At 57.5% G+C, this 19,989-nt stretch overlaps 1 protein-coding gene across 1 annotated transcript in view; it reads right to left on the reverse strand.

Moving 5' to 3' along the window:
• Positions 1–6,232: 6,232 nt before the first annotated feature.
• SFXN5 (sideroflexin 5) overlaps positions 6,233–19,989 on the reverse strand; it is a 113,972-nt gene continuing 100,215 nt past the window's right edge. The window contains 1 exon segment of the mRNA XM_006176113.3: positions 6,233–9,273. Coding sequence (XP_006176175.2) covers positions 9,196–9,273 — 78 coding nt within the window. The 3' untranslated portion in view covers positions 6,233–9,195.

The raw sequence follows: 19,989 nt of genomic DNA on the forward strand, positions 1-19,989 counted from the left end.
CACCCCTTCTAAGCCCCACAGACGCTCCCTTCTTTCCCACCCTTGGCATCTCCTACCTCGCTGCTGGTGCCCTCTGGTTCGGTCTCACCCACGTCACCTTTGTCCCCCAGTGAACCATGGCTTTTGCCTGCGCTGTGCCTTTACTTATCCTATTCTTGGTGCCTAGAATGTCCTGGGGTGGGGCGTTGATCAATGTTGAAGTCGTTGGAAAGATGTCAAGGATGTCAAAGGCCCAGCCTTGTTGCCTGGGGGCACACACAGGGATCCAAGCACAGAAGGTCCTGCTGCTGGGGCTGTCAGTGTCTCTCCTGGGCCCAGTCAAGGCTAGAAACCAAAGGGCTGAACCCCATCCCAACCAGCCCCCCACCCCTGCCACCGGGCCATCAACCAGGAAAACACATCCCTCACATCTTGAAAGTCCCAACCTGGGTAAGTCCAAGTTGAACCTCACGGTGGGCTCTCACTGCCAGACGTGGGGGATAACCTCTGGGGAGCGTGTACGCACGGGTGGGGTGACGGTAAGAAGAGGAGGCATCTTTTTGGCACCAACAGGGGGCAGAGGAATGCGTACACTCCAGATTCTCTCACTCAGTGGAGGGGGAGGTGCAGGAAGATCACAGCAGAGCACCCCTGTCATCCAGATAAAGGGCTGGAAAGGACCCAAGGAAACCTGCCAATCTTCCTAGGCCGGGCCCGCAAGGGGCGGGGCGGGAGTCCCCATCGCACTCCCATCCGTGCCCCCATGTTGTGCCTCTCCCCGCAGACAGTAAATATTGGTGTTGTGACTTCATTAATAAAGGCTTCTGTGAGCCTGAAAAACATGGAATCAGGATGAACTATTTTCTGAGCTGCGGGCTTGCCAGGTTTGCTAATTTGGGAGATTTTGGGCCCTCTCCAGGGAACAAACCAAAGTCTCTCTCGAAGAGACACAGATGCAGACGGGAAGGGGAGAGGAAGCCGAGGAATGGTGCTCCCCTCCCTCCCCCGAGCGCTCCTCCCCCTGGAGATCAAGCCCTGCAGAGGTGAGGACGGTGGACAGGCTGCTCAGCAGATCTTCCCTGGGCCAGCCCGACTCCGTCACGTCCCCTCATTTGGGCTGGCCCCCCGCCCCCGGGCCCGGCAGAGTCCCATGGGCTGAGTGACTACTGAGCACCTGTGAGAACCCCAGGTTGCGGGTGACTGATGTGGAGGGAACGCAGGGAGCTGTCCTCATCTCTGGTGGCCCAAGCCGTGTGCCTCACCTTCAGGGCGTGGTCTTTACTCATCCAGTTGTCCGCGGAGCTCTTCGGGGTCAGTCCCTCTGGCCTCCGCAGCAGCATGGCTCCCGCCCTTGGCATCCCTACACTTGGTTTACACCAGTGCCTCCTCACCGGTTCTATGACTGCTTCCTGGGGTGCTTCATGGAGCCCTCCCTCCTCGTGACCTGGGTTCTGTCCCCGAGGGAGCCAGGCCGGTCCTGGCCCCGGGGGGGGGGGGGGGTGGGCAGCCGCACAGCGGGAGGGGCAGGGAGGCCCGCAGGCTGAGCGGTGCAGGCCCAGCCAGCTTTCCTGTCAGACAGGCGCTGCCGATGCGGAGCCAGACATCGGGAAGAGGTTTAACCAATTACCCGAGCGCCCCATCTGCTGTCTGGGGTGTGTGTGAGGGTGAGTGCATGTGAGGGTGTCTGGGAGTGTCTGGGAGGGCTGTGGGCGTGCGTATGTGAGTGTGACCATGTGGGTGTGTGTGGGTGTGCGGCTGCATGTCCCGGTCAGCCCCCTCATTTGTCGAAAACTGTGGCTACCAGCTCTTGGTCCTTCTGTCTCCCCACCACCTGGGGGTCCACGCGGACAACCCGCCAGCACCTCAGCCTCTCATCCCCTTCTTTCCTCATCTCCACCCACCCCCAGGAGGTATCAGGACCCAGAATTGCGCCTTCTTTCAAATCACACGTTCAGATGTCCTTTCCTCTCCGACCGCACGTCCAGCCCTCGCACTCACACATTTCCCTCTACATCCATGCTTTGACCTCTCACGCTCCTCTGTTATCTCCCTGACATCACCCTGTCCCTGTCCCCTAGTTGCACCTGCCTGGCAGAATCACAAACTTGCTTGGGCCTGTTTTCCCATCTGCCCTTGCAGCTGAGTCTGAGGACATCAGGCAAGCGCTCTGGATGGCACCCCTCGAAGTCCGAGGTCCCAGCCTCAGCTGAGGTCTCACCCTGTGAATAAGCCCACTCCCGTTCTCCACAGGTGTCTCCATCCTCCCCCACAAGCTTCTCCCCCAAACCTCTCTCCTCCCTTACCCTCGGCAGAGGGCCTCACTTCCACCTTCAGAGGGGAAAAAGAAGCACTAAAAAGGAACACCTTCATGTCAGTCAGGGGCCTGGTGGAAAGAGAGGGTCTCTTCACATGGAGCGCTTTGAGGAGAGTTGAATAAAGGAACAATTAACAAATTCTGGAAAACCAAGAGAAGTTGCAGTACCCCAGGGCTGGCAACCGTGGGGAATCCACATGGCCCTTAGGCCTGAAGAGGCCAAGGGCGGGAGCAGTTACCCGGAAGCTGAGAGGGCAGTGGGTGGAGAAGGTTGCGGGGTGGATCTGGAGGGGCCAGGGAGCTCTAGCCTCTTACCCGGCTTCCCACCCCCGGACCCATACCGCCTGCATCCAACCCATTCTCTCCACTTGCCTCCTGTCATCACCCAAGACCCTTCCCTCCTTCTGGCCAGGGAAGGCCCTCCTCGCTCCTGGGTGGTGCTTCTGCTTTCCCGCCTTTACGGTCCCTTTCACTCTTGTGCATCAGTTTCAAAGTGCCCAGGAGTCTCCAGTTCTAAAGCCCTCCCTTTGCCCCATGTCATGCTTCAGCCACGTCATGTTTCTCTGTCCCAACTCACAACCAAACTTCTGTAAGGAATTAGCTACACTGGCAGTCAGTGAGAGTCCGGCTAACTTAACCCACGGAGATCTGGCTTTTGCCCCGACCACACTCCACTGAGATCATTCTCTCCAGGTCCTTTTAAGAGACACACCTTGGTCAGTCATCTTCCTTCAGCTCTCAGCGCCTGATAAATTTGTGGACACCCTGTCTGACTTGAAGCGTTCTCTTCCCTTGTCCTCCGGGATACCACTCTCTGCTTATCTTCCGTTCCTGTATCAGTCTGCTGGGGCTGCCATGGCCAGCACCGCACACTGGGTGGCTTACACACAGAAATGTGTTTTCCCCCAGTTCTAGAAGCTGAAAGTCCGAGATCTAAGTGCCAGCAGGGTTGCTGACTTCTGAGGTCTCCGTCCTTGGCTTGCAGATGGCTGTCTTCATGTTCACGTGGTGTTCTCCCTCCTTGCCTGTCTGTGTCCAAACTTCCTCTTAAGGACACCAGTCATACCGGATTAGGGCCCACCCTCATGACCTCATTTTAACTTAATTACCTCTTTAAAGACCCTACCTCCAAATACAGTTACATTCTGAGGTACTGCGTGTTGGGACTTCAACATATGAATTTGGTGGGACATAATTCAGCTCATAACACATTTCTTGCGGCTGAGCTTCTTGGCAGACCAGCCTCCCTGCCTCTACCCAGGCCTCACAGATAAGGACTCCTCGAGGTTCCAACCCAGGTCTTCCTCTTCTTACCCCACATACCCCACCCCCCAGATGGTTGCCACTGGTCCTTTAGCTTCAGGTGCTCTCAATAAATGGATAACTTGCCAGTCTGCATATCCAATCCCGACCTGCCTCCCGAGCTCCAGACAAACACCCCCAATTGTCTCCTGACATCTGAACTTGGTGATCTCATAGGAACCTCTAATAACCTGCAGAACAGAACGCATCATCGTCTCTGCACATTTGTCCTTCCTTCTCTGTTCCTTAGTGCTGAGAAATGGTATCACCATGTATCTCCTCAGCTGCCTAAGCCAGGAACCCAGGGCCATCTTTGACTTTTCTCTGCCATCCTTTCTGCAATCAATCACCAAGAGCCGGTCAGTCCTGCATCCCTTCACTTCTGTCCATCCCCACCCTGGCCCAGGCCCCATCTTCCCTCACTTTGACTGCCACCAGGGCCTCTTCCCTGGTCTCCCCAGCGGTCTTGCCTGTTCACACTCCACTCCACTCTGTTGAAAGATGATGCCACTATGTCAGTAAGGCCTCCAGTGGCTCCCAGCTGACCTGGCCCTGCCGCAGCTGGCTCACTGACGTCCCCAGTGTTTTGCCCTTGTTCTGTAACAGCACCGGGCTTCTTGCAGCTCACCTCTGGAGGGACTGAGGGCCCTGCTGTACTGTCCCTCCCTTGGCCGTGCTCACATGTGACGAGGAGGAGAGCCAGCCCAGGTGGCTGGGGATCCTTCACATCCCCACTGGGCCTGCCTGGGGTCTGGGGGCGTCTGGTGCCTCTGTCAGCCCTTTTGTGCACCTTCTCTTTCCCCATTTTGTTCTCTCCTTCCTTCTCTCTACCCCATCACAAGGCCCAGGGAACTGGGGTGTGGTGGGCCTCCAGATTCTTGCTCTGGCTGAGGAGGAGCCTGTCGGAAAGGAGCCAAGCTCTGACAGCTACCTCGGAGTGGGACATGGAGAATGAGCACTTCTGGGCCCCGCCCTGAGAGAGACACCTGGTACTGCAGGGGAGCATGGGCCTGCGGGGGGGTTAGGCCTTGCAGGGAGTAGCCAAGACCTTCCTGTTTTTGGGGCTAACTAGAGGCAGCAGGAGGGGTGAGGTGGCAGGAGCAGCGGCAGCTCTGGGGGGCTGGGGGAAGCTCCATTCTGAAAATGAGGTCGGGCTCCCCAGGGCCTGGGGAGAGGGTCACTCATCACTGCCCTCATCCCCTAGCATTCTGACTCTCCTTCTAACCCTGGGCTGAGTGGGAGGAGGGAGGCCCTAGGGGCCAGTGGGTGGGGATGGGGCCAAGAGAAGCCGCATTCCTGGAGTGTTAATGATCTCCTGGGCTGGGCAGGAGCTGAGCCCCCAAACCAGCTAAAAACAACAAACAGCTCCCAGGAGGGATTTGTGTCAGTCCTGAGAGGCAAGGATTTCCGTCCAGGTGGGGGCTGTGGCCAGTGAGGCTCTTGGCAAAGAAATTCCCCAGAGACCAGAAGCCCCCTGACCTAGAAGTATCACTCTGAGGCCAGACCCTGTTACCGAATCCCTGACCTCTGTGCTTTAGCAGGAGGGAAGCCATTTTTTGGTTACGATTATCTGGGTACTTCAGAGAGGAAATACAGCAGAGGATATGGGGGAGGGGTCTGTCCCTGGAAGGCCCCATCGGGTCCTGCTTGGTTACAATCCCTCCCCCACCCCTTTCCCTCCTTCCACCCTCCTAGAGAGGCCCAGCGCCCAGGCAAGGGGAGGCAGCAGCCCCCGTGACACCGGGGAGGCCTGAGAGAAGTCTGCGTGTGTTCCTCACCTGGTCTCTCCAGTCCTTACCCCGGTCCAGCGAGCAATGCTGGTCTTGACATATTAAAGCCGAGGACACTAGGCTCTGCTGGGGAGAATGTTTCATAAAACATCTGACTGAACAAACCAGTGAATAAAGAAAGGGACTGGCTAGAAGTCATGGTCATGCTGGGGCTAAACTGGGACTGGAACGTGGGTCTTCCTGATCCTAGCCATGAACCCCACCTCCGCTACATGGTCCCCCTGGCATGGGAGGCCATCATCTTCTCCCTGCAGGGCTGGGGATGCTGGAGGTCCCAGAGAAGAGGCCAGGCCTCCCTCCTTCAGGAACCCGGGGGCTGCCTGGAATTGGAGGAGCCAGAGCTGTGAGGAGGTGGCCGAGGCCTGGCCCTGGGGGACTGTGGAGGAGCTAGGAGGGGGCAGAGTTCCCAGGGATGGTGCCAGGCACAATGGCCAACATCAGGTAGCTTTCCACTTGGCTCAGACCTCCTCCTATGAAGCCCCTCCTGGCCTCCAGGCAGTTCAGAATCCCCCTCCCCTTCCCACACCTCCTCCCTGTCCCCTGGACCTCAGCAGCGCGGGAGAATCTACCAAAATCCCTCATCTACTCAATCTTTTGCAGTGGGACCCTTAGTAGGTGCTCTACTCAGCAACCACTGTAAAGGGGGTCCTTCGGCAGAGTTTCAACTCACCCTCTTTGTCCAGTTTCCTGTCCTCACATGTTCTTCTGTCCTTTCCTCTCCTTTTCCACCTGGGCCTCCCAGTGGGCCTGACCCCTCCTGGTCAGCGCCTTCCTCGGGGGCCTTTCCACAAAATCCCTAATCTCTCCTCTCCCCACCACAATTCACAAAGCTGAGCCCTGATGTTTTAAATCAATCATTTATTGCCCACAGCACATTAGTGTTACATAAATCACAGAGATTGAGAAATTTTCTGAGAAGGCTAAAAAGACATCGCCAAGTCCCCTGGGTGTGGCCAAGGCGTGTGTGCTGGTACCTCACTCCAGGTGGAAAACCACCCTGCCTCCACCCGCTGGCCCTCCTCCTCTCAGGACGTCTCCTTGCTCCCGGGCTAGAGGCCCAGGACAGGAGAGCAGCTGGCTCAGGAACTGGAAGTCAGGAACTGGAAAGGAGTCTGCTGGCCATCTTGACATCTTGGGCTTTTAGTCCCTAGTGCTTTCAGATTGCTCTCTGGAAATGAGAGAAGGGTGTCCCCACAACCGAGGGATGTTTGGCGTGAACGGAGGAGGGTCGGCAGGTACACCAGGTCTGGAGAACCAGTTGCAGGGACGCCTTGTACTCTGGCACAGCTGGGCCAGGCTCCAGCCTCTGGGTCCCAGCTCAGCCTCCCCCTCAGTTAGGAACCAATCTGCCCACAAGACCTCCCTTTCCCTGGTCTCAGCAGAGTGGAGGATGGATGGTGGCCAAAAATTTCCCCTCATGGTACTTTTTGCAGCCAGACCAGGATTTAGCAACATGGCCCGCTGAAACCCCTGTCACCAGTACCCTGAGCTATAAGGATCCTTTGCTGCCCACTCCCTCAGGAAAAGCCCCCTTAGCTCACGTGAAATTGCACTGGGAGCATGACCGGAAATCATCCGGGAGAAAAAGTAAGTAGGTTATGAGACTGCTGAGGCCACAGGGCTCACAGGGGTTGGGGCAGGGGTCGGGCTGGGCCAGGGCAGCCAGCACAGAGGCAGAGTTGGAAAGATCCCATCCCGGCCAGGTCCCTGGAAGGTGATGGGCAGTATTGGTCCCAAGGTGAAGTGCACAAGAACAAGACCCTATGAGAGGTGGGGCAAGGTGAGCTCGAAATGAGCTTTTCAAAAGAGGACCAGACATGCCCAGCCCCCAGTCATGGCACATTCACATTATGGCGGGATTAGCTAAAAACTCCCTGCGCCCCCCCACTGTGGTACCCACTCTACTGTTTTGTCCTCCATGCTTGTCTCTGCCTCCTCCCCCTCCTGATGGGTGGGCTGCTCCGCAGGAGAGTGGGGAGCTTTCAGGGCAGCATCCTGCAGAGCTGGCTTGGGGCACAGGGCCGGGCTGGGGGATTCTGGGGGGTCAGTGCCCGTGGAAGGCCCACCTCACCACAGCTCCCCTGCCCTAAGGATGGCAGGACCCCCCGTGGCCACCACCTTGCTGCCCTGCACTAGGCCTTCCCACAACTGCATGTGTTCATCTCCAGCCAGGTCTCTCCCCAGGCAGAGTTACCAGGGGAGCAGAGCCCTTTGGCTGCACATGGAGGGCTCCATTCCAGTTGGGGTCAGGGGAGGGGAGTTTGAGGACCAGGCTTCCTCTTTGTTTGGGCCCTTTAGATAAGGGGTTACCTGTTCACCCCCACCTCAGGCCCTGCCTTCCCTGCAAAACTCCAGCAGAGCCCTCCCCTCTCCTGGCCCGCAAATGGGAAGGAGACAGAGCCAGTGGCAAGGGGCCTCAGTGGCCATGCAGGGTCAGAGGCGGCAGGCATAAATGTGTGGGCCCACACTCAGGCCCGGGCAGGCGCGCTATCTCCTCCTTCAGAACTGTGAAGTGTTTGGCAAAGGTCAGGTGCTCCCAGGAGGTGTGTTCACATACAGAAAGGCAAGGCCCAGGTTCTGAGGCCAACAGCTGGCCATTTCCAAAGGATCCTGCCCCATTCCCAGTCCACTGTTCACGTTGGAGATGTGCCTGGGTTGCCCAGCATCTGAGCAGGACAGGCAAAGATGAAAGTCTCGCTGGAAGAGCAGGTAGGAACCCTTCAATCCAATCCTCTGGTTCCAGACAGGGAGTGGAGGCTCAGAGAAGGGAGTGGACTTGCTCAAGATCACACAGCCAAGACAGGGCCTGTCATTCCTAGATTGATGCTTTCAGGTAGATGCCTAGAGATCTGGCCTCTGCATTCTCTTGCAAGAGATCCCCCAACTCAGGAGATGATGGGATGGAGCAGGTGGCCCTGGTGGCTGGAAAGGATGGCAGTCACCCTGGCTCCAGTCCCACCCTTGACCCTACTACCTGGCTCCCAGGCTATGCCTGGAAGAAAGGTCTTCCCGCAAGGGCCAGAGTGGAGGCCCACAGTTCCTGCCAAACATTGGTCCTTCTTAGGGCTTTCTGTCTGGAGCTGGGGTCATCTCAGGGGCCTGAAATGGATCAGGGCTCCATGAAGGGTGACACCAGCCCCAGTCTGTCACTGGGCTTCATGCAGGTGTGGCATGAATGAAGGCTGGCCATCCTCAGAGCCAGCTGCCCAAGGAATCTTCCAGAGGCCTCCAGTGACTTTCTGGGTCACCTCCTGAGAAACTCAGATAGAGCTGGTTCATCCTGTGAGGTGTAGACTGCCTCCCCTCCCCTCCCCCAGCCCAGCCCAGCCCAGTAGATCTTAAATCTACCAGCCCAGCCACCAAACCACCCAGCTCCCAGGCCTACGCCTACTCCCACTGCTGGCCACCTGCTGCCTCTGGGCAGCTGCGACCAAGGCTTGATTCGGATAAAAAATAAAAATAAAAAAGAAATCAAAGTAGAAAAAGATCCTAATCCTACCCTGTGGGCACTCTACAGTTTTTCAGCTTCACACATAATTGTGCTGAGTAGAGTTTTGACAACCCCACGTAAGGCCCAGAAATGCACTTGATTATTTTTGTAGTAAATGTGTCAGAATTCCTCTCCCTTATGTTAACGCGTGAATAGATTAGTCTCCCTGCCCCTGTGGGGGTGGGGGGCGCTCCCCCAGGTGGCCCAGGATTGGGGGGCTCAGCTTGCCCCTCCCTGCAGGGGCAGCCCTTCCGACTCCTTCGCTGCTCCCACCTCCCGGCCCGGACAACACCGCGTCCCCAGGCCGGCCGGCCGGCCCCTCACAGCCCTTTGTTGTACACCACTGTCGGGCTGCTCGTGGCCCGGGCAATCTCAGGCTCTAGCTGGCTGGTTTCGATCTGAGGAGAGAGTGAGAGCAGAGAGAGGAAAGGTGAGGGGGATGGGAGGGAAGGGGGTGCATGGGGGCTGGGAGCAGCAGTCAGGACCTCCCTAGTGCCCAGACTTCTCCCCCGCCTCCGGCGGCACCCCAGCCCAGGGCCCACATGCGCCACCATTTAATGACACATCTTCTGTCTTTCCTGCCCTTCTGCCAAGGGGCTCGCAGGTGCCCCTTCTGGCCCAGGTCTTGCCTCTTCCTCGGCCAGCGTGGCCACGTAGGTAAGCGTCCTGCCCTCCGGCCTCTGCAGTTCTGTGTCTCCCTTCTCTCCATGGACCTTGTCCAGCATGCTGCATAAACCAATTCCCAGGCCACACCCTGGACCTGGTCCCCACCCAGGGCTGCTCCACCCAGGCTCCTTCAATCCAAACCCTCCCCTCTTGGACCCCCCTCTCCCCCAAGTCCCTGTCTCTCCAGTGCCCCCTCACTCCCACTATCTGTGTTCTGACCACTGAGATCTCAGGCCCCAGACTCCCTACAGCTGTCTTTACATCCTCCCCAACCTGGACCCCAGGGGCCATCACTTCAGCCCCTCCAGCCTGACTGGCAGAAGCATCCACCTCTTCCCACTTGAACCTGACCACCTAGTAGAGACCGTTGTCTCTGACTTTGGCTTGGTTGGAAGCCCCCCAACCCTGGGGACACGGCCAGTCAATTCCATCTCCCATTCTCCACAGAGGCCACCTTGAGCCTCCTCTGCTCTCCTCAGCCACCCCACCCCCAGCTCCCCACTCATCTTCCCACCTCTGGTGAGGACAGAAGGCATCAGAAGGAACCCCTCAGCTTCTCATCATCACTCTGCTCCAGGCCTGCCCTCCTGCTGGCCCACTGTGGCCATCCCTCCCCACGAAGGCAGACCCCACCCTGAGCTCCACCTTCCCCCTGCCCATCCGGGGAGAGCACTCCTGGGCTGACCTCCTTCTTCCCGCGTATTTACTCTCTTCAGACTCCTGCTTATCAGTATCTCAACACAGATGTAGAACCTTCCATCTGACAAAGCCTCCCCTTTGCCCCCCATCATGCTCCAGCTACTACCTGGGCTCTCTCCTCCCCAACAACTGAATTTCTTTTAAGAATTGTCCACACTGGCCAGCTCCACCTGCTCACCTCCCACTGACTTTCCAACCCACAGCACATCTGGCTTCTGCTCCCACCACACTCCACAAAACTCTTTTTCTCCAAGGTCACTGTCAGCTGCCTTTTTGTGACACCCTCTGGGACACTTCTCGGGGTCCCTGGGTTCTGTCTGGCTAGGCCCTCTTCCCTGCACACACCCCACAAGTACTTAAATTCAACATGTCTCAGACAGAACTGAATTCATATCCTTCGGCCCCACCACGGCTACCCACCGCAGCTACCCACCCCAGCCACCTAATGGTTCTCTAGTGGAAGACCCTCAGGCCTCCTGACCTCCACTTTCCTTCCCTCCCCTCAAGTCTCTCCCGTGCCAGTCCATCCCCCGCTGCAGCCAGCTCCAGCCTTCTCAGCTGCAAGTCTGATCATGCCTCTCTTTGTTATAAGATGGCTCAGTGACCCCACTGCCCTCAGGGACCCAGTCTAGCTCCCTTGAGATGCAGTCCCTGCCTACTCCTCACTACCCTGCCCCTTGGGCGGGAGACATATGGCGCACCTACCTGTCACCGGGCCACAGGGACACTGGGCTATTCCCATCCCGAGTCTTTGCCTGAGCTGGCCCCTCCCTCAGCCACTTCCTTTCCTCCTCCCCCGCCCTGATTTCCCTGGACTTCGGCTTCTTTTCCAGGCCTTAGCTTTAGACATCTTCCCTCATCCAAGCGGGGTGTGGCCACCTCTCCAGCCCCACAACCCCCGGCACTTCAGGTACCCGTTGTAGCACGTGGTTTGAGGCCGACAGTTCACTCATCCCCCCTTCTCCACGTTAGATCACAAGCTCCCTGAGGCAGCGAGCGTGGGGTCTTGGCCCCTCCACCCCACCGCATCCTTGAGGCCTAGGGCCAGTAGACTAAGGGTGTTCTTAAGTATTGAATAGCTGAGTGGAAAAAAGAGCAGCAGAAGGCAGTAGGAGGATGGGGGCCCCCCCTGGAGGTGCCACAGCAGCCCCGATGTTGATCTGCACCTCCAGGGACCGGGTCGGGGGGATGCTTGAGCCCCCAAACCTGAGGGAGCTGGAAGGGAAGAGCTACCTCCGTGAGTAGCCCCAGGCTGGCATCTGCCCCGGGCAGAGTCAAGGAAGCACCAGGCCTTCGTAACTCTGCTCGACTGAACTTGGGCCCAAGTACCTGCTATATGGCAAGACGTGGCGACCCTGGGGAGTAGGCAGAAGGTGACACAGACTGGCCCAGTCTTCAGAGAACTCAGTCCTACCCAGCCACACAGGTCCAAGGCCAGACAAGAGGGAATTCGGGGTGGACCAGAGCTGGTAGGCACGGTGAAGTTCCCGGAGAAGGGGGCCCTTTCCCTGTAGTCCCTGGTACCCCAATACCCAGGCCACTTGAGAGGGCCAAAGAGACAAGAGCTAGGCTCAGGGCCCAGGCCTCTTCCCCACCCCCTCTCCTCAAACCAGCTCCTCCCTCCACACCCCTGCCGGCCTCCGAGTCCCCTCCACCCCACCGGCTACCCTCGTCCCCACGCCGCCACTGACACAATGCACAGCGCCCACGCTTAAAAATCTCAATGCTTTTGAAAATGTTTAACCTAGTTAGACAAATTAGCAAAAATTTGTGCAAAACAATTTAGGTATTTAAAATATTCAATGTTTTTAAAAAACTGGAAAACTGTTCTTAGCTTTCAGCTGCAAAAACCAACAAAATATAACATCCCAGCAATCTTACCATGAGGTGTAACATAACCCTTCGGGAAAGCTGTTAAACAGCTACTGAGGCATCCTGGGAAATAGCACTTCATTTATTCAAATGCACATATGTCAGGCTTTTGCACCATATGTCATTCCAAGCTATTTACAGTAATAATTAAATCTTAATCAACGTTTAACCTCTGTAAAATGTTTGAAGAATCCTAATCACCCTTCAGACTGCACTAATGAAGGAGAAATATATAAACATAAAAGGAAAATGATGCATAGATATCACGCTGGAAAGAACAGTAATTGCAAAATTGTATTTCTTTTAAATATAATCAGTAAATGATGTAAAGTAAGCCAAGGAGTATTTTAAGTTAAGACATCTTGGATGTCAGAGGTGTGAGCAGCTAATTTTGTTCTGCTACCCATAACAGATGTAGCATATTTTATTTTAGTGCCATTATTAGCAACTTCCCATGCCGGCTTTCACTGAAGCACTGAGGCTTGCATTAAAATCGGAGAGGCTGCTCACCACCGCGGTGGAGGACCACGGGCCAGGGCCACGGCCTCCTCGGCCCGTTCCCTGGAGAGCACTGGCCCGGGTTCAGACCGAGGCCTCACCCTCCCAGTGGGGCTGTCGCAGACCCAGGCTCCCCCCAGACTCCCCGCCATGCTGAGGGCAGCAGGTAGGAGGGAAGCGGGGGGAGACGAAGGCAATGGGGAGGCTGCGGGGGAGGGTGGTGGTTGAGGTCCTCAACTCAAGAGCAGGCGCTCAGGGACAGAGCTGGCATCCAAGGCTTCTCTCATTTCAATTCAATTGGCCCTCAAGTCAGATGTTTACGGCTGCCAACTCCATACACCAGGGCTGGGCACACCGAGATGGACAAGACCAGCCCGTGCCCTTGAGAAGCTCCAAGTCTAGGGGAGGAGTCAGATATGAAAGCAGATGGATCCCAGAGAGACAAACGAAGTGCCATGGAAACTGGGGAGGGGGTGGGGGTTACCACGCACTGATGAAAGAACAAGGAAGGAAGACTTCTCAGAGGAGGGAGGCCAGGGAGAAATGGGGATTTTGATAAGAGAGGGCCAGAAAAGCTTGCTGAGAAAGGGACAAGCATGAAGCTGGCCAGCATGGCCTGTTTGCGGTGGGCAGTTCTGGGCAGGTTGGGTATGTGGCAGGAAATGGACGTGGGGCTGGGACAGGCAAGTCCTTGGAGGCCACATGAAGGTGTCAGCATGTTATCTAAGGGCAATGGGGATCCATGGAAGGATTCTGAGCAGGGGTGGAGGGCGGGCCAGAGGGGGAGAGGAAGGGGCAGCTGCAGGAATCAGAGAGAGTTGCAGGTTCTACCCTGCTATGCTGCTGGTGGGGGATGACAGGACAGTGCACTGGGGAGCCTTTCTGAAGACAAAATCCATGGGAGTTGATGACCAACTCCATGCGGGGGTGAGAGGGAGGTGGTGAGGATGACTGTGCGTTGGATGATTCCTAATTCTAGCTCCGGAGCCGGGGTGGCTGGTGACGCCATTCTCAGAGGCAGAGGAATATGGGAGGGGGACGGGTCAGGGTGGGAGGGTGACAGGCTCAGGTCCCCCAGGTGGTGAGGCCTGGGAGGCAGACAGGTCCTGGGTGCAGAGCTCTGGGCAGGGCCTGGGCAGGAGAGTAAGCCTGGGATGTGTGAGCACAGCCGGGCCCCGGAGCGGAGCAGCTGCCCAGAAGAGCAGATGGCAGGGGAGGGCGCCAGGCCTGGGGAACAGGCACATTTGAGGGGTGGGTGCAGGGAACAGGCCCGTGATGGCGGCCTTGGGGGAGCAGCTCAAGGGGCGGAAGCAGTGCCGGATGGCACCACAGACAACAGGCAAACGGAGACTTTCCCGAATGGTCCTGATGAGGGCTGAGAGGCTTTGATCTTGGCAGTGGGATTTGGAGACATCCTGGAGTCCCGATTCCCTAACCCCTACTCAGTGCTGACCCTGGTCACAGCGTCTCACTTCCATCCTGGGTCAACTCAACGGGTCGTTTATCAAGACCTCTCCAGCTCTCTGGCCATAGCCGGAGGTTGAGCCAACAGCCCACTATCTTGGGGTCCCATGGATGTCGGGACCATGGGGGTCCTCACCATCAGGCTCAGAAGGGGAGGCTGGGGACGCCTGTGTTGCCTCCCCCTTGATGATCACCCCTCTGAGATATGGGGGGCCTGAGTCCCCTCCACAGAAGTCACATCCAGGGCTGTGCTGGTAAATGAATGGGATTCAGGTACCGAGGGAGGGCAACTAACCAGTTCCAGGGTCCCGGGGGTAGGGACAAGGGTATGCTGTTCTCCTGAGGTCCCCTGCTGCTTGGAGTAAGGGACGAAGCAGAAACTGGCTTCGTGTGCCATGTCAGCAGCAGAACAAATGGTGTGATGGCCACAGTGGCTCATGGGTGGGTTATGGAGGGTGGGAGGTGCCAAGGCCCAGTGAGAGAGCGGCTGCATCCAGGAGGGGCCACTAGCATCAGCCCAGGAAAGGCTAGAGCCCCAGCATAGTGGGCCCAGGGCCAGGGCTTGGTTCTGACCACAGATAAGCTCTGAGGGGCCTCCTCTGGGGAGAAGGTGACAAGGAGAAAGAAGGCTGGGCAAGGGGTGGACACAGGGAGAAGGGGTGACCCAGTCCAGGCAGACAGTGGGGGGGGGGCAGCAGGGACCTGAGAGGGGTCTGTCCACTCATCTGGTGAACTCCTCCCTGGGTACCTGATGGCCAGTCAGCAGGGGCCCGGGAGGGAAGCGGGTGTCCGGGATGGGAAGCCAGAGCCTTGACCGAAGTTCTCAATCAGCACTGGCTGACGGTAGCTCTGCGCCAGAACTGGGGGTGCCAAGTAGACATGGAACTGCTGGGAGCAGGCCTGCTCTGCTCCCAGATGATGAGCGGTGTTGCCCTGCTCACACGCCCTGACTCTGAGGGAGAACCTGCACCCTGGCGCCCAGACAGCCTCCCTGCTGTCCTCATCAGAACCCCGACCCCCGCCTCCAGATCCAGCAGGTAGCCCTGACTTCCAATTGCATCTAAGGCCAGAGGCAGCAAACACAAGCACCATGCCCAGTACCCAGCCTCCCTGGAGCACCCCAAGACCCAGCTGGCCCCAGAGCCCCCTAGAGCAGCCTGATGGCTTCCTTTGTGGCACGGGAAGGGTTAACCCTGAGCTATTTGCCTCTGTCTCCTGGCCCATCTCGAGTGGGGTGGGCGGCCAGAGTCAGGAATGCATTTGGGGCCACCTCTGCCTCTGCAGCCTCAGAGCACACACACCTGCAGCCAGCAGCCAGCAGGATAGTTTACATATTTGAACCTGGAGCTAAGGTGCCGAGACATAAACAGGAAACTGGATCCCTGGCCTGTGCCCCATTCTCAGGGGCTTTTACCTACTACAAAGAAGTTCCTCCTCCTTGCCTTTCTTCTGGTGGCTTTTCCGCCTCCTTTTCAAAGGCCTAGGGCTGAGGTGGGGGGGGGGGGTTGGGTGTTGTGTGTGACCCTGTGACATAGCTCAAAGCTGCCTCCTGCTCCTGGCCAGAGGTCTGGGCCTCTGAGGGTCCACAGGTGGTGGTGACATTGACACAGGTCCAAAGCCCAGGCCGGCACCTGGCTGACCCTGTGTGCCCGAGGCCTCTGCCAGGCCTGGAACCAACTTGCCTACTGGGCAGTCACATCCCACCCTCTCTCACCAGGGCTGGGTAGGGCTCAGGCCCTGCTCAGATACTCATATCCAGGCCTGAGTGTTTTCCCGAGTGTCCTTGGAGGGCAGGCGTGTTCGGCTGGGGCTGGGGAGCAGCTGAAGCCTGGGCCTAGATCTCTGGGTCAGGCCTCTGGTGCTGGCTCTGGGCTCCCACTGCCTTCTCAATGAATGTCAGACTCCTTGGCTGGACACTCAAGGCCTTCTGGGACCTTCTCCAGCTTCCTCACCCACCAGCTGCACTCCATTTCCGGTAAATTTTATGTTTAGGCTTTGAGGCTTAATCCGCTATGGCTGCTTCCTCCAGGAAGCCTCCCCTGATCTCAGACCAAATCCATTGCTGCTGCCTCTGGTGCCCTCAGCATTTGTTTTCATCCCCATCACATCCCTAGTCACAGGCTGATTTGTACTCGGGCCAGTTTTGAACACAGGGTCCCCTACCCGAGTGTGAGCCACTTGAGGCAGCTCAAGTGTCCCTGTGCTGTGGGCTTAGCCAGTCCTCCGTAAAAGTTGAATCAAACTGAACTGAATTCCCCAAGGGCAGGGGCCCTACCTTATACTGTCCATCTCCCCTGTGTAATGTGTACCCAGGGAATGCTTCGACCCCCTCCTCATTTTGCAGCTTTGCACCATTCCTGGGTGCCCTCTGGTGGGCAGTCTCAGAACCATTCTCCATCCTCCATCTTCTCACCCTCAAGGCCTCAGTTTCCCCATCTGTACAGTGGGAAGATTTTCTACTCTTGGGGCTGGGATGAGGATAATACCAAGAAAGGGATGAGAGAGTCTTTGGCGGCTTAGAAAACCTACGTGACGCTGCTTAAGGAAACCAGGACTCCGCAGTTATCTCACCACCGGCCCGGGTCTGGCTCGCCTGTGTCTCTTCACGGCTCACCGGCTGCGGGCCAGGCATGTTCTAAACACTTGACACATACTGATGCTTTTAATCCTCTCAGCAGAAGCTTTGCACAATCGAGCCCCCTCTCTCCCTGTCCTCTATTCAGCTAGGTGTTCTAGAAGGTCCTAGAGAGAACTGGGGAGGGACGGGCTGAGAGGTGGCCCTGCAGCAGCCTGTCACTGGGGCACACACGTGCCTGTTCGTGACTGTACTCATACGTGGGCCCGCGGGCACGCGCAGGTTTGAGGTGGGGGGTGGGGAACAGGCAACATGACAGGTGGCGTTGGCGTTCCTGGGCTCCAAGCAGCTTTGCCTTTCCCATTCGTCCCTCCTGGGGGGTCCTGTGGGCAAACTCCAAGAAAGCAGCGGGCGGGGAGGCGGCAGATTTCTGATGGCAAAAATAGCCCACTTTGGAGTTCAATAGGGACTGATTAAAGCAGAACAGGAGAAGCGCCCCAAACAAACATCTCCAAGCAAAGTAGGAGACGGGTCCGAGACTGGAGGGGAGGAGGTACCTCTGTGGATGCAAGAGGGACACAAGACCCCCTAGACATTGCCTCTGGCCTCATATCAGCCCTGGAGGAGTGGGAGAAACAGGAAGTGTAAAAGTCAGCGTGGGCCCAGATGACCCATGCTCTGTATTCGGTGTTGCTAAAGAGCGCCAGTTCTCAGCCTTGGGGACACCCTGTGAGTCACGGGGCGGAGAAAGGACTGTTGTCCTGGGGAGGGGGATGAGATGCAGGAAACACATGCAACCAGAGTCTACATGTCTGGGGTGAGACAGATCCTAGTGGGGCTCATCTGGGAGGACTCCCTGGAGGAGGAGCCACTTCTAGAACAGCTTGAATGTGGACCTCAACTCATTCCCAACTCTTGCTTATTATTGGTTGGGAGTTTACATGCTTTCTCAGAGAAAGGGAGGCAAGCTGGGGGAGAGATTTGCTTCTGGTAGGTCACAGCTCCCAGCCAAGCTGGCTCATCAAAACTACCACTTTCTCCAGGGCTGGTGATGGAAAGAGAGATGGTGGAGCTTCTGGTACCCACTGAGCGCACCCACATTCCTTCCCCATACTGGGAGGCTGTGCCTCTTTGTTTTTTAACTGTGAAAGCTGGAAGGGGTAGTTGGAAGGGGTAAGGGAATGAGGAGGGTGGTGGCTGAACTTGACCTGCAGGCCCCTCACCTACAGCATGCGGGTGACCTCTAAGAGCCAACCTCTGGGGCCAGGGTGAATGGTGCGAGGACATGAGGAGGGCCTGGCCTTCTGATGCCCTAGACCCTCCAGGGCTGAGGTAGGAGGGGCTAGGCTGAGAGGGAGGGGGTTGGCGGGGTTTGCAGGGACAGGGAGGCTCTGAGCAGGAAGCCCTGGGCGGCTCAGATGATGTCTTTTCTTGCAGTCAAAGTATTTGGCGGAAGCTGGAGGGGCAGAGGGAGGGAGAGGAGGGGGTCCCCTGCTGAAGGGCCAGGGAAGGCCAAAGGCCAGAGGCCAGCAAACCAATACCGACAACCGGAACCACAACCGCAGGGCTGGCGGAGGGAGCAAACAGGCCCCGCAGGGAACAACCCTCGCTGCTAGTGAACCCGACTCCTTTGCCCCGACTCGGCCCCTGCAAAGCTGGTGCAGGGGAGGGAGACACAGTGAGGAGTCCCCAGCCCTACAGAGGCAGCCCCGTCTTTCCTGTGCCCCCACCGCAGCCCCTATTGCTGCTGGGAGGACAGATTTGCTGAGTGAGGGGCCAGCGGCTACCAGGCACATTCCGAGCAAGGTGAAGTTCTTGGCACCATTCACAGCCATGCCCGGCCCCAGGGGGCCGCTCTCAGAGGGCACACCCGTGCCGCCGGAGAGACACCCAAGGGTCAGCGTCTGACTTAAGGTCACACAGCCTGTCATCAGCTCTCCCTACCCCCGTACCAGGCCCTGGTCTCACGCTTTCCAGAATCCTAATGGGCAGAACCAGGAAAAAGCCTCCTTGCAACACCTCACCTTATGGCAGGAGAAACTGAGGTCCTTGAGGTGAAGACCAAGGTCATACAGAGAGTTGAGGCTGGAGGATGCCAGTCAAAGGGGAGGAGGGCAGACTGGGGGACATGGGGTGGCCCCTGGCCTCAACCCCACGGAGGGACAAGGCAGAGCCCCCAAGTGGCCCCCACCGCCCCGTGCCTCACTCATCCACAGAAAAGCCCCACCCTTTCCCGTGGACACATTTCAGCCTCACCAAATCAGCTAATTATTGACAGTTGGTGAAGAGGAGATTTCACTTTTTCCTCCTGTTAAACTGCTCCTAATTAGTTCCCTGTCACCACGGCTGGCTCGCCCGCCCGCCGCTCGCCGCTCGCGCGGTAATCCCGCTGCACAGTGTCTCATTAACCTTTTGCTCCTCTCCTGCCGCCTGCCAACAAGATGAAGACAAAAACAGATTGTCGAACAATGGCTCCGGCTTGTATGTGCAGCCCGGTCCCCCAGCCCCTGAGCTCCCGGGGGGAATCAAGGGGGAGAGGGAGGGGATGGGGTGGGGGAGAGCCCGAGAGGAATCGAGGAAGAAAGAGGCACAAAGAGAGAGGGAGGGAAGAGACGGGCAGGGGCACGGGCAGGGTACTTGGCCAAGGTACTGTTTCTTGCTCTGGGGAGACATAAGGTTCATTAAGTGGGATTGGAAGCGCTCTCAGGTGGGGAACACTGGCTGTCAGAGCAGGAGGGGCATCCCCCATCCCCTGGTCTGGCCTCTTGTGTCAGCCAAGCCCATGGGCCCAGACTCTGGACCCTGGACATCTCCCTCGAGGGACCTGAAGCACCAGCGTGTGTGTGTGTGTGTGTGTGTGTGTGTGTGTGTCTATGTGTGTGTCTGGGGGAGGACAGAGATGACCACCATTGACCTAGAACCCAGAGCCCCAATCTCCAGAGAGGACAGGGCCAGAAAAGTCACCACAAATCAGGCCCCACATGCCACCAGGAGGCCCCTACAACCCACCTGACCCCGTGCAGCCCTGTGTGAACTAAAGCACAGCCCATTGCTTTATTTCCATCATGACTGCACCATCCATCCCCTGACATTTCTTGTTTATTGGGTTTCTGTCTGTCCCACCAGAACCAAGGCTCCCTGAGACCAGGGGACTGTGACTTGACCCCCTCAGTTACAAGCAAAAGGGGAAAGTACCCCAGTGTCTGGGGTGCCCCCTGTCCTCACACCCAAGTTCTTAAGGGAGCTGCCTACTCAAACTGCTGGCCCACTACACACCCCCACCATCCCCAACCTCAGCTCTGGGTTAGAGATCGAGGCACAAACACCCACCTCAGAAGGT

The sequence above is a fragment of the Camelus ferus genome, chromosome 15 (assembly GCF_009834535.1).
Source record: "Camelus ferus isolate YT-003-E chromosome 15, BCGSAC_Cfer_1.0, whole genome shotgun sequence".
NCBI classification, from domain to species: domain Eukaryota; kingdom Metazoa; phylum Chordata; class Mammalia; order Artiodactyla; family Camelidae; genus Camelus; species Camelus ferus.